Raw genomic sequence first — 22,166 nt, 5'->3', positions numbered from 1 at the left:
CTATGTTAAAACATGTATCTTAATGGTCCAGTGGAAGAACTTTCGCCTATCGTGTCAGAGGTTTCCGGTTCTAGTCCGCCCTCGGACAGTATTTTTTTTTGTATAGTTTTTTCCCTCATCAAAACCGATTATGTTCATCAGTGATTGTATATCAAGCAGGGACACATTTGTGTGCATTATGTTTGGTGATTTCACCAGAACGAAGACAGTATTCGCAACGGATTGAAGCGCGCGTCTGAGTGAAGTTAGTGCGGTGTGTGCGCGAGCCACACGAGAAAACACTGTATCCGCCCACTGATCGCAGCGGCAACGAGCACTTTGATCACTTGATTTAAAAAAACATTTCAGCGCTAGATCATCGCATCTCTTATTTAAAAAACGAACGAAATGAATGCTCTGTCAGTTAACTGGAGATGTTTTATTTGTAGAATTGTTATATCCGTGCCGCGAGATGTTTTAAAAAGTGGTGGGGACAACAACAAAAAAAAATGTAAAAAAAAAAACAAAAACCCAAAAAACAGCAGGATTGCGAGGCCCCCTAGTGGCGCGAGGCCCTGTGCGGTGTACAGTTCGCACAGTCTATGCGACGGCTCTGACTGTACTGTACAATTAAATGTGATCGTTGCTGTCTGCAGTCTGAACACTATACCTCAGAGCGTCCGTTAACTGAATGAATTGAGAATATCACCTGAAAATCCGATACACACTAATTGTAGCCTACATTTATTGAATGGTAGCCGATTTATGCACGTGTAAAACATATCCCACTACTGAAAACTCCCAGTTGAAAAAAAACGCAGTGCTATTAGCAGTTGTAACACCGCAGGTAAAGAGTGGTTGCGATGTGTGACATGGTCAAGGTCGCTCTCTAGTTTGTTAGCGATTTATTGCGCAAATATTGCGCGTCGATCAAATCGGTATTCTTGCAACAATTTTTCATCGCTAAGATGGTCCAAAGGGTTCTCCCTATCCCTAAAAATTCTTCTTGGCACATAATGATCTTCAGCTGGTTCCATAAATTCAGCCATGTCGTCTTATTTTTGTCCGCGTTACTATTAAGGTTACGATTTCCAAACCTTAAGTTATACTTAGGGAAATGACCGTTAAGGGGTTTTATGCAACACTTAACGCTTTTTAAGGGATTGTTTAAGTGAAAAAACAGCATTTAAGGGAAATTCTAAGTGTTTATGACGTTTCACTTAAAGTAACACTTAAGGGTTTTTTTCTGCAACACCCTTAGGTTTAAGGGAAACATAAGGGCGAACTTAAGGGAAAATTACACTTAAGGTGCTTTATGCAACCGGGCACAGAGCCTATGGTCACGTGACGGCCGTAAAGCGATACGTTCTCCAGGTCACATGACCTGGCCAACGATGGTCCGTCTTCTCCAAACTTACATAGGCGGTATTTCAAGAGCGCAGCCCCGCTCGGAGCATTAAAGTGTCAAACGCTGTATATTGGCCTGAGGATTTATTTTTATTTTTTTTTTTTACATTGTTCCAGTCAAATGTGTTTATTCTGAGCAACTTTATTATTCCTTTACACACAAGTGTGACTTTCTGAAGAACCAAAATGGTGTTTCTCCAGTTTTCCAGTCTGGAGGATCAGGATGAGCATAAAGCAGACGACAGCCTCAAGATTTGTGTTTTTGTGGTTTATTTTGATTATTTTATTCAGTAACAGCATGAAGTGAACGCTGTGCGTCCGGCTCAAATCAGCAAATACAAAAGATTCAAGCTGAAGCTTCTCTGATTAAATGAAATAAAAGAACAATCAGAAAACAATAATTTCACACAACAGTGAAAATCATCTACAGAGAATCAGAGTTTATAATTTCACATTCACATCTGATCTGAGAGACACAGATGGGCAGATTCACTTCAGATAATACAAAATATAGATTGATAAAAATATAAGAGCAATTATGTATCATAAAATACAGATTATAATATGAGTAAATAGAGTAAGGCAAAATAATACTAGAGTAATATAAATGTTCAGATAATTCCTGCAATAACAGAGTTTCACACAGAGATGAACAGTCAAAGTCACACTGAAGCTTCTTCAGTTAAACTGTTTCTAGAAACTTCTAGAAGTGAAGAGACTGTTAAAGCATCTAAAGCTCAGGATTAAACATGCTTGTTATATAAAAACACACATTAGTCCGATAAATACTGGTTTAGCACACACACATTCTTCTTATATAGTCTATACATGACATTTCTCATCAGATATCTTGTCTAATAGATGCAGAAACAGAAACTGGATTATACAGTGTGTATTATATGCCATGAGTAACAGATGAAATGTGGAGATTTTGATTAGATTTACATTAGAGGATCAAATAAAGATGAGAGTTAGTCTTAAGATCAGTGTGAAGAACATAGTAAATGAAATGTGTCTGTATGTTATCCTGTTGTTTAACATCACACACACACACACACACACACACACACACACACACACACACACACACACACACACACACACAGCTAGATCTCCTTCATACGGGGGTTTAGAGACTCACATCAGGAGAAATCTGATTTGGATTGATTTTGAATGTTGATAATGTCACAGTCCGGAGTCATGGAACGTCTACACACTCCTCAAAGGCACATTCTCTGGGTTATCTTCTGAGAGAAAACACACAAGACAGATCATATTAAAGAAAAGCTATTTATATAAATAGTAAGGACAGTTTATTTTGATTTATTATGAATGATGATAATGTTAAATTGGATTCATACTTCTCACACTTTTCTCCACTGGCTTATTTTTTATTTCAGTGGAATCTGAAAGAAAACACACGAGACAGATCATATTAAAGGAAAGCTTTGCTTTTATATAGTAAGGAGAGTTGATTTTGAATGTATTATTTGCATTTAGATTTCTTAATACTAACACAATCATTTACAATTACACACACACATTGACAGAGTCTGTTCTGACAGAAATCAGAAAGTGTCATCATACAAACTCACTCTTTCATCTAAATGTCTGACAGGGTTGATCTAAAATAAGACTGTTATTATAATGACATATGTGATTTACTCACCAGAGACTTTGACCCTGAATAATTTATTTGTGCTTTTTCCTTCTTCAATTTTGCGTAGCATATAAATTCCAGCATCTGTGGGTCTGGTATTCTTGATGGTCAGTGATCCGGTCTGATGATCCAGCTGCAGTCTGCCTTTGAATATTTTAGCAGCTATTGGTGAGATAATCTTGTCTCCTCTTGTGATTTCAGCTAACCGAATGTTTAGTCCAAACTTCCACTGGATCTGTTCATCTTTCTGTATGTCAGTAACACCAGTCTCCAGTTTGACAGATTCTCCCTCATTCACTGACACTTGCTTTATTTCCTTTGTCTGAGCTTTACCTACAGAGAAACACAGAACAGAAATCAGAAAAAGAAAACCAAGTAGTAAAAGCAACATGGATAAATTCCTCCATACTAAATACCTAAAACTTACTCATTTTATAAATAAAATTAATGTGATTTCTCATTATATAAACAACTAAATTATGGTATAAATCTATAATCAAGTCAAATGGCCTCAGTTCTCGTGTGTGTTGTGATGTGTGTGTTGGACCAATCATATTCTCTGATTCATGTGTGATCATCAGGATGAACACATCAGTGTTTAATTGTGTTTACTCCAGGAAACAATATCATTTTTATTGAATATAATGTTTCATTGTGGTTTGTTTTATGTTCCTCTTTGTTTTCTCTTCTTATTGTTCCAGTAATAATGGTTTTATTCTGATTAACTCTACACTTTATATATTTATAGTGTTGATCTTGAGAAACTGCAGATCATTTTTACTTTCTATCAAAAGACTGATGCGATTTGATTCAATAATTTTCTTGAGCTAATGTGTTTATTATTAATGTGCCGTCACTGAATGTTTCTCTGTCAGAGAGTTGTGGAGGTCTTCAGTGGCTCACAAACACACAACATATTGATCAAGTTTAGTGCAAAATTATTAAAACATTAATCAATACTCATTTGATTTTAAAGTGATTTGAAATGAAACTGTCTTTATATACAGCGTAATAGATGACATTATGCTTCAATACTTGTGCAGAAGACTGTGCATATAAGAAGATATCACCAAATAAACCCATAGTCCTTAATTTAATCAATTCAGCTGATTTAAAATAAAATCATTATAACGTAAAGATTTGAGTTTCTCACCGAAGACAGAAACACTGAATCTCTTTACTGAGATCTCTTCCGATCTGATGATCACTAGTTCATAAACTCCAGAGTCTGTGGTTCTGGTGTCTTTGATGGTCAGAGATCCAGTCTGATGATCCAGTTTCAGTCTGTCTTTAAATCTCCCATCAAGAACATCATCATATACAGTGAAACTATCAGCAGCGCTTTCCCTTTCAGCCGCGCTTTTCCTTTCAGCAGCGCTTTTCCTTTCAGCAATACAAGAGCCTCCAAACATCCACAGTAATTTGTCATCTTTATGTGCTCCATCAGGGTTTAGAGTGACAGGTTCTCCCTCCATCACTGTCAGTGTCGTCCGTGTATAAATCCCTTCAGATCAGCAAACAGAAAACAGAGAGACACAGAACAGACATTAGCTGGAGAAGAAAAGCAATAAAAGCAGAGAGGAATAAAATCATCATGATCATTCGCTCCACATCTGACTCCTGCTCAATGATTGATCATTAAACCTGTAAACACTGAATCACACTCACAGCAAAAGACAATATAACTAACACATTATCTGATATACTTCAACATTATTCATAATCTGTTTTTTACCTGTGTGTTTTGTGTTGTATTCATCATTAAGTGTTTCTTTTTTAAATAAAAGTATCTGCTAAATGTGTAAATGTTGGGTAGTCAGAGAAGGTTTTATGTTTTATTTTATTTTCCCCATCTGATTTTAATCACAGGTTTTGTTTGATATGGTTGTGTTCATTATTTTAGCATCTGTGACACCCTGAAGCCATTGCTCTGTATTTCCTATCATTTAAATAAATCTATTACTTTTCCTAGAGTGTCCATTTCTTTGGTATGAAGAGCATCATAAACTACTCTGAGCTGGTGTGCTGGTTTAAGATGACCTTTGAACCTGACCAGATGAAGAGTGCACAGAATCTGTGTGAAAGCAGCAAAACACCCGTCAGGAGAGCAGATCAGTTATGATTGAGACACACGTCTACTCAGTTATCTGAATGTGGACATTACACACAAGTCTACTGTTAAAGCTAGTTATAAATACTGCATTTTAACCCAAACCCAGACACCAACACTAACAGAAAACTTAACTTATCATTTTAAAAAGTGTGGACTAGCTATAAATGTCATTTCCACACAACAAAAAAATAGTTATATAAAGTTTTATAAAAATGCATTCAGAGCCGTTCATTCTTAAACAAAACCACAGGTCAGAGCTCTCTAATATCTGTGTATTGATTATGTTTCTTTCTAACCCTGCTTTTATGAGCAAAACTACAACACAACACACACATATGTAAAGTGTTTGAAACATGATTATGAACAAACATTTTACACTTAATCTCTACTGTAGCATAATAAAGCTCAGTATTTCTCGTGCTTTATCAGCTGTAATACTTACATGTTTGTTCTAGTTCAGAGATCTTGTGGCGATGGTAAATCACACCAGCAACAGCACCAACAGCAGCACACACCAGCAGAACACCAAGAACAATCCCTGCTTTAGCTCCTGGAGACAGAGCTGGATGTGTAATGATAAAGAGAGAGTCAGTGTGAGTGAATCTGTCAGTCTGATCTATTTAAATATGAATCTGATTCTGTTAAAGGTGAATCATAAATGAGCCTCTAATGTAATTTCAGATATCATGATTCTCCTTTTCACTGTTCATCTGATCAATGTTATCATTTAATGTAATCATCTAATCATTTAAATACAACTAAAATGTTAATTAAAATTTTGTCTCAAGCATGAAATGTTGAGACATAGTTAAAATAATAATATTCCCTTTACAAATCTTTTGCACCAAAATCTTCCAAACGAGTAACAAATTATAACAGTCTCAAACAGTTCAAGATACAGAGTTTATTTTTAACATTTCAAATTCAGTTTAAATTAGTGCATTAGTCTGGGGAGTCTGCTCTGTATTTTCTACTGAACAAGAGGTGTGATCAACGGGCATAGTTCAAATGACTCTACGCAATTAGATAGTCCTTCAACCAATCAGACCAACGATCCGGGTGACATACTTTGCAGAGCAACGCGAAAAATCCAGACAGGAAACGTGTCAGGAAACGTGTTGGTTTGTAGCATGATCAGCGGTTTGCAGAAGCAGCAATGGCATCGAGCGATTTTTGCAGGTTATGCAGAAAAAACATGAAAGTAAGTGGTATTTACACCCACTCGAGCGATTTGTTTGCTTAACTAAAAAAGCCATTGAGCATCGTCGAGAGGTTAAATGGTATTGGATCAACGGTCGTGAGAGAGATGGGTAAATCAAATGCTTGCCGTCGCTTCTCTGTCGTAATAGTGTTAAACCCACCAGTAGGGCGCCAGGTGGATAAGCCAGTTTGTGATTGGTCCCCGCAGATTTGTAACGGAAGCAGGAAAGAAACATGTAAAGGTTTCCAGCCTGAGCTGCAGGGCGAAATCAAATTGCTGGCAGATCAGATTGGGTTTACCCAGTCTAAGATGGAGCAGTCCCAGTGCTAAAATTACAATGGTCATGAGTCGGAACCACAGGCAGTAGCCCAAGTAAAACTGCATCTGTGCATCAAATGTCTGTTTTGTTGACAATCTGTGAGTAAGCTATTTAGCTCCGCCCACGGCACACCTCCAGGAGCTCGACTGTTTTCTGAAAGAATCTGTACAGCGTATTTGTCTTTTATAAATCTGATAAAACTAAAGACTCTTAGGAGATATGAAAGATGCAATACTACTCTATAGGTACTCAAGGTTAACGTGAGATTGGCAGAAACTAACTGTGTGTGTTATGTACCCTTTAAAATGAATGTATCTGAATTTAATTTAATTTTTTAAACACTTTGAAGAATCAGCTATGACTGAAACTTTGTAAATATGAATCTAATTCTGTTTGAAGTGAATCATAAATAAGAAGCATCTCACGCCTATTTAAGTTACATCTGATATTATGATTTCCTCATTCACTGTTGATGCTGTTTTACTGTTACAGCAGCTGTTTGATTGATTTCAATAACAACATTATAAGTAGGAATTCAGATTAAATAGTTAAAGTTACTTTGCAAACATGCCAACAGTCTTAAAACATTTACTACCAATGTCATGGTCTCTGCATTAATAACAAACATTATTAATGCATTACTGTCTTACAACACAGAAGAAGAACTTCAGTTTACTGTCTTGGGAAGAAAGTGTCAACTGAGAAAATTATAAACACAAGCATTCAAAATACATAAAATGCATTTCTCAACTGTATCCGACCAACAGACAGTGAAATTATCAATAACCAACCATTGAAATATAACATTTCAATACATATTAATACAAAAGAACTGCTTCTCTCAAATGAGAGAACTTTGTTTTTTGTTCAAAAATAGTATTTCCTTTACAAATATCTTTTAGTATTTTGCCCCAAATCTCTTTGAGAGACTTACAAACTAGAACAATTTGAGATCCAAAACTGATGTTTAACTTTTCACATGGAGTTTCAATTAGTGCAAATTTTGTATTCATAGAGCTCTGATTTAACCTCTTAAACCCTTAGGGTTTTGGATTTCTGCCTGAAATTGACACCCTAATCTGATGGCTCCTTAACCACATTCAGTGAAGTAAATGCAAACTATTGGTTTCATTTCAACCTCTTGTAATAACAAAATGAAATGTCAAATGTAATAAATACTATGGCATGCATTCAAAATATTAGATAAGAGCATTATTATATTGACAGATTTGATCTACTCACCAGTGACCATAACATTGAATTTCTTGTGTATGATTTGTTTGCTGCTGCTGATCTTCACATCATATTCTCCAGAGTCTGTGGTTCTGGTGTTTGTGATGGTCAGAGATCCAGTCTGATGATCCAGCTTCAGTCTGTCTCTGAATCTCCCATCAGGAACATCAATAATGTTATTTTTTTGGATTGACAGCATGACAGTGTCTCCAAACATCCACAGTGCGGTATCATATGTCTGTAATACAGTATGAGTGTGTAGAGTGATAGTCTCTCCCTCCTTCACTGACACTGGCTGTATTTCACCTGTAACAACAAACGAAGAACATTAAGGAACAGCTACTCAGAGATTCATTACATGCATACAAAAAATAAATAAAGTTATATAGCACTGACAATAATTTTAGTTAACAACTCTAAGTCTTGTCTTTTACGAGATTAAATTCAATAGCAACTTTTCCTTGTGAGGGAGCAAAATTTACGTCTAACAGGACATTTCTTGGAGAGAAAAAACAAAAAGAAGAGAATCCAGGTGAACATGACTTCACTAAATACAGAGCATAACAAACATTCAAGAAACACATAGGTGTTAGATGATTGTTATGACAATTTTCATTATCAGTTTTATTTCAATATATAATTTATTATTTTCATTAATCTTGTTAGAGAGAGTCAGAAGAGACAGTAGGATACAATATATATACAGTGAGGAAAATAAGTATTTGAACACCCTGCTATTTTGCAAGTTCTCCCACTTGGAAATCATGGAGGGGTCTTAAATTGTCATCGAAATCACAATATATGATTTTTTAACTATTTATTTGTATGATACAGCTGCAAATAAGTATTTGAACACCTGTCTATCAGCTAGAATTCTGACCCTCAAAGACCTGTTAGTCTGCCTTTAAAATGTCCACCTCCACTCCATTTATTATCCTAAATTAGATGCACCTGTTTGAGGTTGTTAGCTGCATAAAGACACCTGTCCACCCCATACAATCAGTAAGAATCCAACTACTAACATGGCCAAGACCAAAGAGCTGTCCAAAGACACTAGAGACAAAATTGTACACCTCCACAAGGCTGGAAAGGGCTACGGGGAAATTGCCAAGCAGCTTGGTGAAAAAAGGTCCACTGTTGGAGCAATCATTAGAAAATGGAAGAAGCTAAACATGACTGTCAATCTCCCTCGGACTGGGGCTCCATGCAAGATCTCACCTCGTGGGGTCTCAATGATCCTAAGAAAGGTGAGAAATCAGCCCAGAACTACACGGGAGGAGCTGGTCAATGACCTGAAAAGAGCTGGGACCACCGTTTCCAAGGTTACTGTTGGTAATACACTAAGACGTCATGGTTTGAAATCATGCATGGCACGGAAGGTTCCCCTGCTTAAACCAGCACATGTCAAGGCCCGTCTCAAGTTTGCCAATGACCATTTGGATGATCCAGAGGAGTCATGGGAGAAAGTCATGTGGTCCGATGAGACCAAAATAGAACTTTTTGGTCATAATTCCACTAAACGTGTTTGGAGGAAGAAGAATGATGAGTACCATCCCAAGAACACCATCCCTACTGTGAAGCATGGGTGTGGTAGCATCATGCTTTGGGGGTGTTTTCTGCACATGGGACAGGGCGACTGCACTGTATTAAGGAGAGGATGACCGGGGCCATGTATTGCGAGATTTTGGGGAACAACCTCCTTCCCTCAGTTAGAGCATTGAAGATGGGTCGAGGCTGGGTCTTCCAACATGACAATGACCCGAAGCACACAGCCAGGATAACCAAGGAGTGGCTCTGTAAGAAGCATATCAAGGTTCTGGCGTGGCCTAGCCAGTCTCCAGACCTAAACCCAATAGAGAATCTTTGGAGGGAGCTCAAACTCTGTGTTTCTCAGCGACAGCCCAGAAACCTGACTGATCTAGAGAAGATCTGTGTGGAGGAGTGGGCCAAAATCCCTCCTGCAGTGTGTGCAAACCTGGTGAAAAACTACAGGAAACGTTTGACCTCTGTAATTGCAAACAAAGGCTACTGTACCAAATATTAACATTGATTTTCTCAGGTGTTCAAATACTTATTTGCAGCTGTATCATACAGTACAAATAAATAGTTAAAAAAATCATACATTGTGATTTCTAGATTTTTTTTTTTAGATTATGTCTCTCACAGTGGACATGCACCTACGATGACAATTTCAGACCCCTCCATGATTTCTGAGTGGGAGAACTTGCAAAATAGCAGGGTGTTCAAATACGTATTTTCCTCACTGTATATACTTAAGCACAAACGTGCTGATTTTAATCTAAATTGTTCACACAATGCTGATCTAAATAAATGTATTACACTGAAAGACTTGATGGACTCACCTTTGACAGTCACACTGAATGTCTTGTGCATGGTGTATTTGCTCCTGTTAATTAAATCAACTTCATAGAGTCCAGCATGTTCAGTTCTGGTGTTCGTGATGGTCAGAAATCCAGTCCAATAGTCCAGCTGCAGTCTGCCTTTGAATCTCCCATCAGGAACATCATCATATGAGACATTTCCAGTCTTCTTATTGACTTCAGCTATAAGATATTTTTTATCTCCAAACCTCCACTGTATCACTTCATACATCTGTGTATTAGTAACACCAGTGGATAGAGTGACATACTCTCCTAGGAGCACCGATGACTTTTTTTCATCAAACACAACTGGAGAAGAAATAGGAATAGTTATTAAGACTCATATTGCAGTTATTCAGATCTTCATTAGTGCAAAAATCACATTTTGAGTTTGGAAGGAGATTTACTGGATAAAGCGACAACAAACAACATTTAGAGGAGAATGTGTAAAATCAAGAGGGGAACGCCCAAAGGAGGGGAACGTAATCGGCGACAGGGATAGCACCTTACAGAAATATAATACATAAAACTGACATTTGGATATTTGACTTAGTTACCAGTGACTACATATTTACTGCACACAGTGTATTTTTAGTGCATACTGAGTTTCAGGAATCAGGATCCCATGTACTTATTCTTCCTGCTGATGCTTCACGTCTTATTGCCTGTATCCATTTTTGTCTCCTTAAAGGAGAACTCCGGTCAATTTTAACATTGAGCAAATTTTTTTGTACATTTGGAGTGTGTCATTACAAGTGCATCAGCCATGTGAGAGATTCCTTCAGAGTGAACACGGTGAATCTGACTGCAGTAGATGTGAAAGATATGAATAAAAATGATGTTAATTCAGCAAACGCACATACCTGTATTTACTTCCTGTTATTTTTATTCATATCTTTCACATCTACTGCAGTCAGATTCACCGTGTTCACTCTGAAGGAATGCACTTGTAATGACACATCAAGGATGTTAAGAGGCTAAAAGCAGGTTTAAAACTTGCCCCATTTAAGTCAACAGGGTGAAAATTTTAAAAAGAGGATAACACGGTGTAGGCAACACCGATTTTTGTCGTTGTTCTCTGTACTGACAGCACTCCAAATTTACAAAAAAATGAGCTCAATGTTAAAATTGACCGGAGTTCTCCTTTAAAGGCTGGCTTTTACAGTTCGGAAGCTAATAAAAACTTATTTCTGTGTTTTTTAGCTTGTTTGCTGTACACCCAGTCACACAGCAGCTTTTAGGCATTGTTCTGTCTTTTGTTAGAAGCAAGAAATGACAAGGAGGCAGCCTCTCGCAATACAAAGTCAAGGGAGACGGTTGGATTCTTGGTTTTCCCCCCGGTGGGCGTGGTTTTCAGATTATGACGCGTGTCGCTCTGTCTCTATGTCAGTTTGCCAATTTGCACTCTAATCTGGGTAAACGAAACAAACACACTAAAAAATGCAATTGGGTTAGTCAGAAGAGTGGCATGTATAGCATCTTTACTCATACTTTGTGTAATAGCCTGTGCCTGCTTTATTATTTGAATATTTTAAAGGAGTCATGAATTGAGTAATCAAATTTTCCTTGATCTTTTGACATAAAATGTCATCATTGTACTATAAAAAATGATGCTGTAAACTCACTCTCACAAATTTATTTTATGCCTGCTTTTGTCGCAATAGGCAAAAAAGGAACTTTCCCTCGCTGTTGCATATTGAAAAACATTAAGAATATCCAACCCTGTGTTTGTAGACCATTTTGTTTGCTTAACAGACAAATATTCTGTATCTTAAAACATAATATAAATGTAAGCAAATTTACTTAAATTTAAAAGTAAGTTTGACGTGTTCTGCAAAGGCTGTAAGGTCTGTGATTAGTGCCCTTCAGGTTAGTACACATCTATGGGTAGTACTGCAGAAAAATATTAAACTAAATACATCTTAAGTAAACAACAAAAATGCCAGCAAATGGTCTCTTTTATCATGTTTGTTTTGTGATTTCAGTTTCCAATGATTTCTTTCTGATTAGTTTTCTGATAAAACTTCCATTTGTTGGTGAAAAGATGGGTTAGTGTGACGTTGTTCCAGAGAGGCGTGTTACGGGTGTGTTTTAGTGAAGAGCTGTGAAATCCCTCCCTGCTCTTCACTGAATATCGTTTTTTTAACTTTAAAAAGGATTAACCTTAAATTTGCACAGTGAATAATATATGCAGTGTTATTTAACATTTGTACTTTATTAAATTTCTATACCTGAGAACTGTTAGACCTACCTGAAAAACACTAATTATTACATTTGTATCTTTGTTTTATTGTACTTATTTGTGTTATTGCTTGTAGTTTAATTATTTGTTCTTTCTTAATGACTGTTTGCTTGTCTTTAATAATCTTTCAAATGTATATTAGTAGGTTTAGCTGTGGTATCGAAATTGGAATCGAGAGTTGTTAAATTTCACTGGTATCTAAAATGTTGGGTGTTATAACCTTATTTAATATACAATACAAGGATACATGGGCCAAAAACAATATCTATTTTCACTGTGAAATGGTGTTTTCTTAAATGTGTAAAAAAAAAATGCTCTGGTGCATTACCTGTCAAGACACATAGTAACATATTTCAGCAACAGCGTGAAAGTGAATAGCACATTCATAGCACAACAGGCGCAATACCGATATAAACATGAATATCTATCAGTACAATATGCATCACATGACTAAACTTACGTGTTTTCAAATAGCTCCATTTTCACAATCCACACTACAACGCGAAAAAGGCATTTTCAAATTTATCCACTTTGGTGAGCTTTGTTTTCATTAATAAAAACATCTCAAAACGGAGAGAAAAATATGTGATTTGCAATGAAAACTTATTAGGGTGGACAAGGCCTTAGTTAGTTTCTTTGTTTATTAATTACCTCTACACCTTTTCTGATTTACCTTGATTACCCTGTCTGCGTATTTAAGCCATTAGTTCCTTCAGTTCATTGTTCAGGACTGGGTTGGGGATGCGATTGATGCGGCGGCTCGTAGGCGGAAGTGTGCGGCTGGATAGGTTTTAGGCAGCGTGTGGCAGCGAGGTCAACTTGTGGCTTTTGAAGATTATTCTTGAAGAGAAATAAACAAGTGGGGAGAAGGAGAGGCGGGTGTTGCTGTTGTGCAGTCATGGAGGAAGATTCTGAGGAATCGATAATGGAGGACAGGGAAGGATTTACGGAGATATATTCGGGGAAAAGTAATAAAAAAAAGAACGAAAAACGTAAGAAACGTAAGAAACGTAAGAAATCTAAGGATCAGGAGGATAGCGAAGATATGATAGAAGCAATGCAGGATAAAACAAAAAAAAAAGACAAAAGAAAACCAAGAAATAATAAGAGAACAAAATGGACACAAAATTATGCTGACATTTGAAAAGAGTACAGGAATTCATTTACATCCAATAGGACTATCCAAGGCGATTGATAAAATCATTGGGGCAGTTGTTTTGGCTAAGTGTTTGGGGCAAGGGAGAGTTCTGATCATAGTGAAAGATATTGGGCAGAAAAACAAACTACTCAAGATAAAAGAAATGAACGGAGAAAAGGTCACAACCAAAGAGGTTGGAGTAGAAATTGGGGAAAAAGGTGTAATATATGGAATTCCAACATATATATCCACTGACGAAATGCATGGAAATATAAGAGGAGGTAAGATTAGTAATGTGAGAAGACTGTATAAGACGATAGAAGGACAACGACAGGAAAGCTTGAGTGTCTTGTTGACATTTGAAGGGAAAATGGCTGAAAAGGTTCAAATGGGATACATAAGTTACCCTGTAAGAGTGTAGCCTATGTACCAATGCCATTGAGATGTTTTAAATGTCAACGAATAGGACATGTGGCTGCAGTGTGTCGGGGAAAGGTAAGATGTGCAAAATGCGGAGGTGAGCATGATTATGATAAATGCACAGAGGTGAATGGATTAAAATGCTGCAACTGTGGAGGAGCTCACAGTGCCGCATATGGAGGATGTGAGGTTCAAATTAAAGCAAGAGAAGTCCAAAAATACAAGACTGAGCATAAAGTCACTTATGCAGAAGCAGTGAAGGTTTGTAAAGGTAAGGAGGACAGGAGGGATGAGATGAGGGATAATCTCAACCAAGAAGCAAGGGACAAGAGAAAGGTTCAAACTAAAGAATCAGAACAACAGTGTGATATAAAAGAAAATACTTTAATAATGACTAAAGAGAACTTTCTAGCCTTTATTGTTAAGGTAATTAATGTCACTGCTATGTTGCCAAGCAGATCGGCAAAGATTAAAACAATTCTTGAAGCTGCATCAGAATTCCTAGGGATATCTGGGATTTCAGTAAGCGCAATACATGAAAGTCTAACTAGAGCAACAATAGTAGAAGGTTCACAGGGATCGGAATAGATCAATGGTGATAAATGTAATGCAATGGAATGCAAGGAGCCTTGTGGCAAATGGTCAAGAATTAAAAAAATATGTACTCGATTTGGAACATAAACCAAGTGTAATTTGTGTTCAAGAGTCTTGGCTCAAGCCAAATCTGCAATTTGTGTTACCAGGATATAAGTCTGTTCGAAAGGATAGGATTGGGAAACAAGGGGGAGGGGTGGTAACTTTTATAAAAGAAGGAACTATTTATAGGGAATTAAGTGAGATTAAAGATATGGAATGTGTTGTAGTTGAAATATATTTTAGAGAAGAATCAATTGTAATATATAATTTTTATAACCCGTGTAAGAAGATTTCAATAAAGTTGTTTGAAAAAATTAGGAAAGAGACAAAGGAATTATGGTGTGGTGATTTTAATGCACATAATTGGCTATGGGGAAGTAAAAATATAGATTATAACGGGGAAGTAATTGAACAGCTCATGGATGATAGATCATTAGTATGTTTAAACACAGGAGAAGGAACTAGGTATAATTTAACAGAGAATACGGTATCAAGTATAGATTTAACATTAATATCAAATGGTATGGCTGACTTATGTGAATGGAAAGTAAATAGCGAGAACACAGTTGGGAGTGATCATTTTCCAATTTTTTGTAAAATAAATGTAAATAATAATAAAAAATAATTAAGAATGCGAAGAGAGAAGGATGGAGAGAATTTTGTTCTACCATAGGAAAAGATACTCCTATGGATAAAATATGGAATATGTTAAGGAATATGAGTGGGAAAGGAAAGAAGTCGGCTCTAATACCAGTTTTAATTGAAGAAGATAAAGTTGCAGTAATAGATATAGATAAAGCAAACATGTTAGGCAAGGTTTTAGAAAGAGCACATAGAATAGAATTGGGAGAAGAATATGAGATAAGGAAAAAGGACATTTTAGACAAAAATCCAGATATAATGAAGAAAAGAAATAGCAATAGTAGCTGTATGGATATAGAGTTTACACTTACAGAACTGAAAGTTGCATTACAAAAATGTGCCAATACCGCTCCTGGGGTGGATAGGGTAAGTTATAAAATGATAAAGCATTTGTCAGATAGTATATTGTTAAAGATACTTGAGTTATATAATAAAATATGGATGGAAGGAATTATGCCAAAAATATGGAAGAAAGCTGTAGTAATCCCTATTGTAAAGCCAGGAAGAAATTCAACAAACCCAGGAAGTTATCGACCAATTGCTCTGACTTCAAATTTATGTAAATTAATGGAAAAGATTATAGTTCAGAGGTTAACATATGAGCTAGAGAAAAAGGGTAAATTTAGTAAGTATCAATGTGGATTTAGAGGTAAAAGATCAACTATGGATGCGTTAATCAAGGTTAGTAATGAAGTAGAGAAGACAATAGCTATGAAAGAAATCATGGCAGTAGTGTATTTTGATATAGAAAAAAGCGTATGACACGGTATGGAGAGAAGGGCTATTAATCAAAGCATCAAGGATAGGAATAGATGGAAATATGTATAATTGGTTATCTCAATTTTTGTTTGAAAGAACATTTGTAGTTCAAGTGGGAATGTGTCAGTCATCAATTTATAAGGCAGAAAATGGTATTCCTCAAGGGAGTGTTATAAGTCCAATTCTTTTTAATATTATGATAAATGATATCTTTGACAATGTAGGATTTGGTGTGGGATGTGCATTATATGCTGATGACGGGGCTATTTGGAAGAGAGGGCGAAATACAAAGCAAGTGATTTCAGGTATGCAAACAGCTATTAATAAGGTGGAAGAATGGAGTATAGAATGGAGTTTTAAAATGTCAACTAGTAAATCAAGTTATATGATATTCAGTAGGAAAAAGGAAAATTTTAAGGATATTAAATTATTATTATATGGAAAGCCTTTAGAACAAGTTAAAAGTTTTAAATATTTAGGAATGTGGTTAGATGGAAGATATACCTGGAATAAACATATTGAGGAAATAGATAAAAAATGCAGGAGGGTTTTAAATGTGATGAGGGCAATAGCTGGGAAAGAATGGGGAGCAGAAAGAGACTCAATGATAACAATTTATCAAGCCTTGATAAGATCGACAGTTGATTATGGATGCATGATTTATGGGTCAGCGTCAGAATCATTAATAAAGTTAGATAGAATTCAATATAGAGCTATCAGAATATGCTTAGGAGCAGTTAAAACAACACCAGTCAATGCATTATTAGTAGAAGCGAATGAAATGCCATTGAAATTACGGAGAGTTCAATTGTCTTTGGTATTTTGGACATCCTTAAGGAGTTACACTGGAGAAAGTATAGCTAAAGATGTTTTAAATAATTGTTGGGAATATTTAAGTAACGAGAGAGGATATGGATGGAAGATAAATCAGTTAGCAGAGAAATATCAGATTGCTAATATGGAATGTAGTGTGTCACCTGTATGGGGAGAGGTTCCGAAATGGATTATTTCTGAGGTTAAAATTGATTTAGGAATATTAGATAAAAAACGGGAATGGGAGGAAATGGGTATGATTAAGTACCAAGTTAATAAATACATACAGGAAAGATTCTATGCAAGTATGCACATCTATACTGATGGATCAAAAGAACCAAGATCAGGGATTACAGGAATAGGAGTGTATATTCCAGAGTTTAAAATATCAATAATTAAACGATTAACATCTAAATTGTCAATTTATACTGTTGAAATGGTCGCTATTATAATAGGATTAACATGGGTAGAGGAGGTAAAACCGGACAGAGTAGTCATATGCTCTGACTCTGCTTCTGTTTTAACATCACTGTTTACTTATTGTACTGCTAGAGAAGATTTGATGTGTGAAATATTTTCATTATTATGGAGAATACAAAGGATAGGAATAGAAGTTGCATTCTGCTGGGTGCCAGCGCATGCAGGAATAGCTGGTAATGAATCTGCTGATGAATTAGCAAAAAATGCTTTAAAAAGGGAAGAAATAGATTTTAATGTTCCATTAAGTAAAGGCGAAATCAAATCTATTATTAAGGAAAATATTATTAAAGAGTGGCAGGAAAACTGGAATACAGATAATAAGGGGCGGCATTTATATAATATTAAAAAAATGGTAGGTAAGAAATGTATAAATGGTAGAAATAGGAAAGAAGAGGTTATAATGACTAGGATGAGACTTGGACACTCAAGACTGAATGCATCGCTCTTTATAATTGGAGTTCATGAGACTGGTTTATGTGAGAATTGTGGGGAGAAAGAAACAGTAGAGCATGTGATATACGATTGTAAAAGGTTTGATGAGGAAAGGAAGGAGTTGATATCATATTTAAACGAAAGAGGGAAGGTTAATGAGGATTTGGCAGGTTTAAGTGAAAGGATTTAATATAAGGATGCTTTGGTCTATTCCAGATTTCATAGGCCGGTCTGGAGGAGCTGAACACGCAGCGCCAGATCGGATATGGGAAATGGAATGAGATGGAGCATCAAATAATTATATATAAGGATTGATTTGTGAGGAAGAGGCAAGTGAGAGTGAAAAAAGAAAAAAGGAAAATCTGATTATAAGAAATCATGACTGCATAACAGCAAAGGTAGGTGGCGGTATGCACTGAGAATGCAATGCGCCAAAAAACGAAAGAAGAAGAAGAAGAAGAAGTAGTTCATTGTTCAGGATCATAGGCTGTTTCTCAATTCCAAGAACGCAGAGAACAGACTTGTGTTCTCGTGGAGACCGGTCTTGCCAAGCTTCCTTGGAAGAACGAACTCGGAACCGGCCGCAATGACTTCTGGGACACCAGGCGAGTACTAGCTCAAGTCTGCATTCGATGCATCCTCGGTATCAAGAACACATCCGGGTTCTTTCATGCGTCCTCTGTACTTGCGTTCTTGAGAATTGGGTCTGAACTTCGACGGTTAATGATGACGTAAAACGAGAACACAAGGACGCAAGATCGCTGAAGAACGCATATTGAGAAACACCCATATTCTCCTGTGGAATGTTTGGATTATAGAATTAAAGACTGTTCTTTGTTATCGCTGGTTGTTGTACACATATTTACAGCCAAAATGTGATAATAATAACATTGACATGCATTAAATACTCACAAATGACACTGAATGACATTAAGAGGATGCCGTCGTTTGATATTTCATAGGGTCCAGCATGTTCAGTTGTGATGTTTCTGATGGTGAGATCCCCGGTCTGACTGTGCAGTTTCAGTCTGCCTCTGAATATCCCACGAAGAACATCATCATATGTTGTAGGGTCCGAGTTTATTACTCCACCTATGAGGTCACGTTCAGCTCCAAACCTCCAGTGTAACACATCACCTTCCTGTATTTTAGTAAGACCAGTGTGCAGAGTAACAGAATCTCCCTCTGTCACTGACACTGACTCGCCAAACACACCTGGAGAACAGAGGAACAGTTGTACAGACAAAAAATAAAATGACAAAATACTGACATATCTCTTTATGATAATTTTATTTTATTAATAAAGGTAAAGTGATATATACAGTGCTTAACAAATTTATTAGACCAGAACCCAATATAAGGTTTGTGCCTCAGCTGCCCTAAACTAACAGTAATGGTGATTACCAAAATCATTTTTTATATTTCTGTAATGGTTAATCCACCAGTATGTGTAAGCCCTTTAATCACAGTAGTGTTTCTAATGCTAAAATATAATTATTGTTGGGATTTAATGGATTCAAGGATAGATCTTATAAAAAGTTTTATCAAAAGCAAACAACTAAACTATTTGGAAGTCATTAACAACAGAGGCTGTGGAAAAGTACATACAAAAATGCAAGGTCAAAGGAGGCCAAGCAAAATAAAAATGTATATATATATATATATATATATATATATATATATATATATATATATATATAGTATATATATCGTGCCTAATAAATGACATTAACATTTTTAGTTTTAAACAAGTTTTTTTGAATGATCTTTGTTTTCTCTTTATTATGACAGGTGGTCTAATAAATTTGTTATGCACTGTATATTTAAAATGGGGCTGTAATAATCATCATCTGCATTATGAACTCAGGTCACACAACAAAAATCTAAGACCGAGTTTTGCTCCAGTCACAAGAAAACAGGCATCATAAACTTTAAAAATGTGATGAAAATGCTATATCAAGGCATGGAGTATAAAACTAGTCCTGTTACACTTGACTTACGTTAGATATTATACAACAACAGAAACTTTATTATCCCTCCCATATTTTGACTAAAGTTATCACATTTAATTTATTTACAAACAACGGGGGAAAGATAAACTAAACACAATTGAGCATTTCCGGGTTTTTTTTAATAAATTTTTTTTAAGTGAAACAGAAAGTAAAGACGTCAACATAAAACATACCTTCAATGAAAAATGAAAACAGAAAAAACAATAAAAAGTTCTTCATATTGCTGCAGATTTCAATAAAAATCTTAGTTTTCGAAGACGACCCGTGTAACGTTATAGGCTATTTGTAATAATCTGCTCCGTTGTGTTTCTGGGTGTGTCAGAGTCGCGCCCGAAACAACTGACAGAGAATAACTCACTAAAACACGACTGCAGATCAACAGAGAGACTTAATACTGGCTAACAATATCTAGACTACAAGAGCATTTTCTTGATTATATCTGCACTGCTTATCACAGGTGTTAATAATCGTACATTACAGTGGAAGTAAAATGCGCAGAGTCTGCTGATGGCGTCTTCTGCTGATTCTTTTTCTGTGGATTTATTTGGCGGGTCGCATGCCAGTTTTTTAGCTGCACATCGCCACCTCCTGTGCTGTAGCGCGAAGTGATTTCGGTCTTAAAGGGATACTTCACCGTTTTTTCATATTGAACTATGTTATTCCCTTAACTAAAACGAGTTGATACCTCTCTCGTCTCAGTGTGTGCGCTCAATCGCTCTGGTGCGCTGCGACACTTTAACACCTCCACGTTTTCCCTATTTAAATCAGAGAATGTCTAATAGGAAGATAATTCTCTGCTAACTTCCGGTTTCTGGACTGGCTGCAGTAACAGGTCTCTGTCCATGCGGGGGCGCTCGCAGGCGAGTGCAGAATGAATGGAGATCTATGGCGAAATACTCCTCAAAATCCACTTTTCTCAGGATATAATTTTTTGTCTAGTAATTTGAATGTTGTATTCGAAAGGAGATGTAAAGAAATTAAACACTGTGTTAGATTGTTAGGGTGTTAGGGTGTTAGATTTTTTAGAGTCACTTATTTGCTTTAAAAAGTCTTTTAAAATGTCAATGACGTCATACACATCGTACGACCAGAGATACTGCTTTACGGCAATCCTTCAGTCGCTTTGGTGCTTTCGCGCTCTGCACTTTGTTTTCTCTCAAGGCATCAACAACACAGCTGACACAGGTAAACACACGTGCTAGATGAGTTTTTTTGTTTGTTTGTTTCTGGTCCCGCTTCGGATGCCACGATGCCATCAAGCGGTATCTCTAGTCGTAATCAGTCCTTCACTGACGCAGAATGCTAGTGTGTTATGGGCAACAACAACTCAACCTGTAAGAAATTGAAAGGACATAAGTACTCGTTCATTCAACTTTCGACCTATAACCCATGTTGAACTTGCAAAACCTACAATAAAATCTGAGATTTCTCACGGCAATCGGGTGAAAGAGACACATTTAGCCCTCTAGCCCCATAGATTCCCATTCAGTCTGCACTCGCCCGCGATCACCTCCAGTGGAATTCTAATGGAACTGCAACCAAGATCGATACAATGGGGCTAATAGGAAGTGCCAAGGCTCTCCGTAGACGGGCTCTGATTTAAATACAGTTACACGAGTAGTTACACGACCAAGTATGGCGGCACAAAATAAAACGTGGCGCTTTTCTAAGCGGGTAAAAAGGATAACTATAATGTATGGCGGAATAGCACTTGGGACTCGGGAGCACTTCGACTCGGCGCAGTAAAAAGTCACACCTGAAAAATCCTCTCCCTCTCACTTCTGTGGGACTTCACTTCGGACTTTTTACTGCGGCGAGTCGAAGTGCTCTCAAGAGCTATTCCACCATCATATTCTAAGGCATCAACATTCGAATGTAATTTTATTTTCACTTCCTGTCTCCTGAGATACCTTCATCTGATTGATTTTTGAAGGCAGCATAGATGTATCTTTCGCTACCTCTGATATTGTAAGGCTGAAAGCTTACGCTGCTATTTTGAACCAATAATCGGAACAAAAGGCAGTTGAAGAATGACGTGTTTAATTCAAATATTTATCTCCTGACTCCAATATAATTAATCTGACTCCATTAAAGTTGTTGTTATTCTTTAACCTCTTATTCTTTAAAGGTAAAAGTCTTTCTTAGAACTGATAGGAAACATAAAACGTAGGATTTGACCTGAATGTTTAGATAACGAAAGTTATAATCACTTTAGCTTTCAACATAATCAGTGATAAAAGGAAAGATTCTCAAAGCCTTTAAAGCAGGCAAAGTTCTTTATTAAGTTACATGTTTAAAT

General features: G+C 36.5%; 1 protein-coding gene across 1 annotated transcript; it reads right to left on the bottom strand.

Annotated features, from left to right (window-relative positions):
- Positions 1 to 1,491: 1,491 nt before the first annotated feature.
- Positions 1,492 to 20,713, bottom strand: LOC307169922 (uncharacterized protein). Its single transcript, XM_079890793.1, has 9 exons — positions 20,041 to 20,713; positions 18,768 to 19,070; positions 10,276 to 10,602; positions 7,922 to 8,218; positions 5,602 to 5,721; positions 4,200 to 4,550; positions 3,056 to 3,379; positions 2,748 to 2,792; positions 1,492 to 2,633 (listed from the first exon to the last, which is right to left on the bottom strand). The coding sequence occupies exons 1-9, from the start codon at positions 20,084 to 20,086 to the stop codon at positions 2,596 to 2,598; spliced, it is 1,851 nt and encodes a 616-aa protein (XP_079746919.1). The 5' UTR covers positions 20,087 to 20,713; the 3' UTR covers positions 1,492 to 2,595.
- Between the last annotated feature and the right edge of the window lie 1,453 nt (positions 20,714 to 22,166).

The sequence above is a fragment of the Squalius cephalus genome (genome assembly GCF_949319135.1).
Source record: "Squalius cephalus genome assembly, chromosome: 13".
NCBI lineage: Eukaryota > Metazoa > Chordata > Actinopteri > Cypriniformes > Leuciscidae > Squalius > Squalius cephalus.
This window is presented reverse-complemented; position numbering and strand designations above follow the sequence as displayed.

Excerpts from the sequence above, each read along its gene's own strand:
- LOC307169922 (XM_079890793.1), bottom strand. The coding sequence starts at position 20,086 with ATGAAGAACTTTTTATTGTTTTTTCTGTTTTCATTTTTCATTGAAG. Across the intron at positions 3,380-4,199 it reads ATTCAGTGTTTCTGTCTTCG|GTAAAGCTCAGACAAAGGAA; the intron begins GTGAGAAACTCA and ends GTTTCTCTGTAG. Across the intron at positions 2,634-2,747 it reads AGTGGAGAAAAGTGTGAGAA|AAGATAACCCAGAGAATGTG; the intron begins GTATGAATCCAA and ends GTTTTCTCTCAG.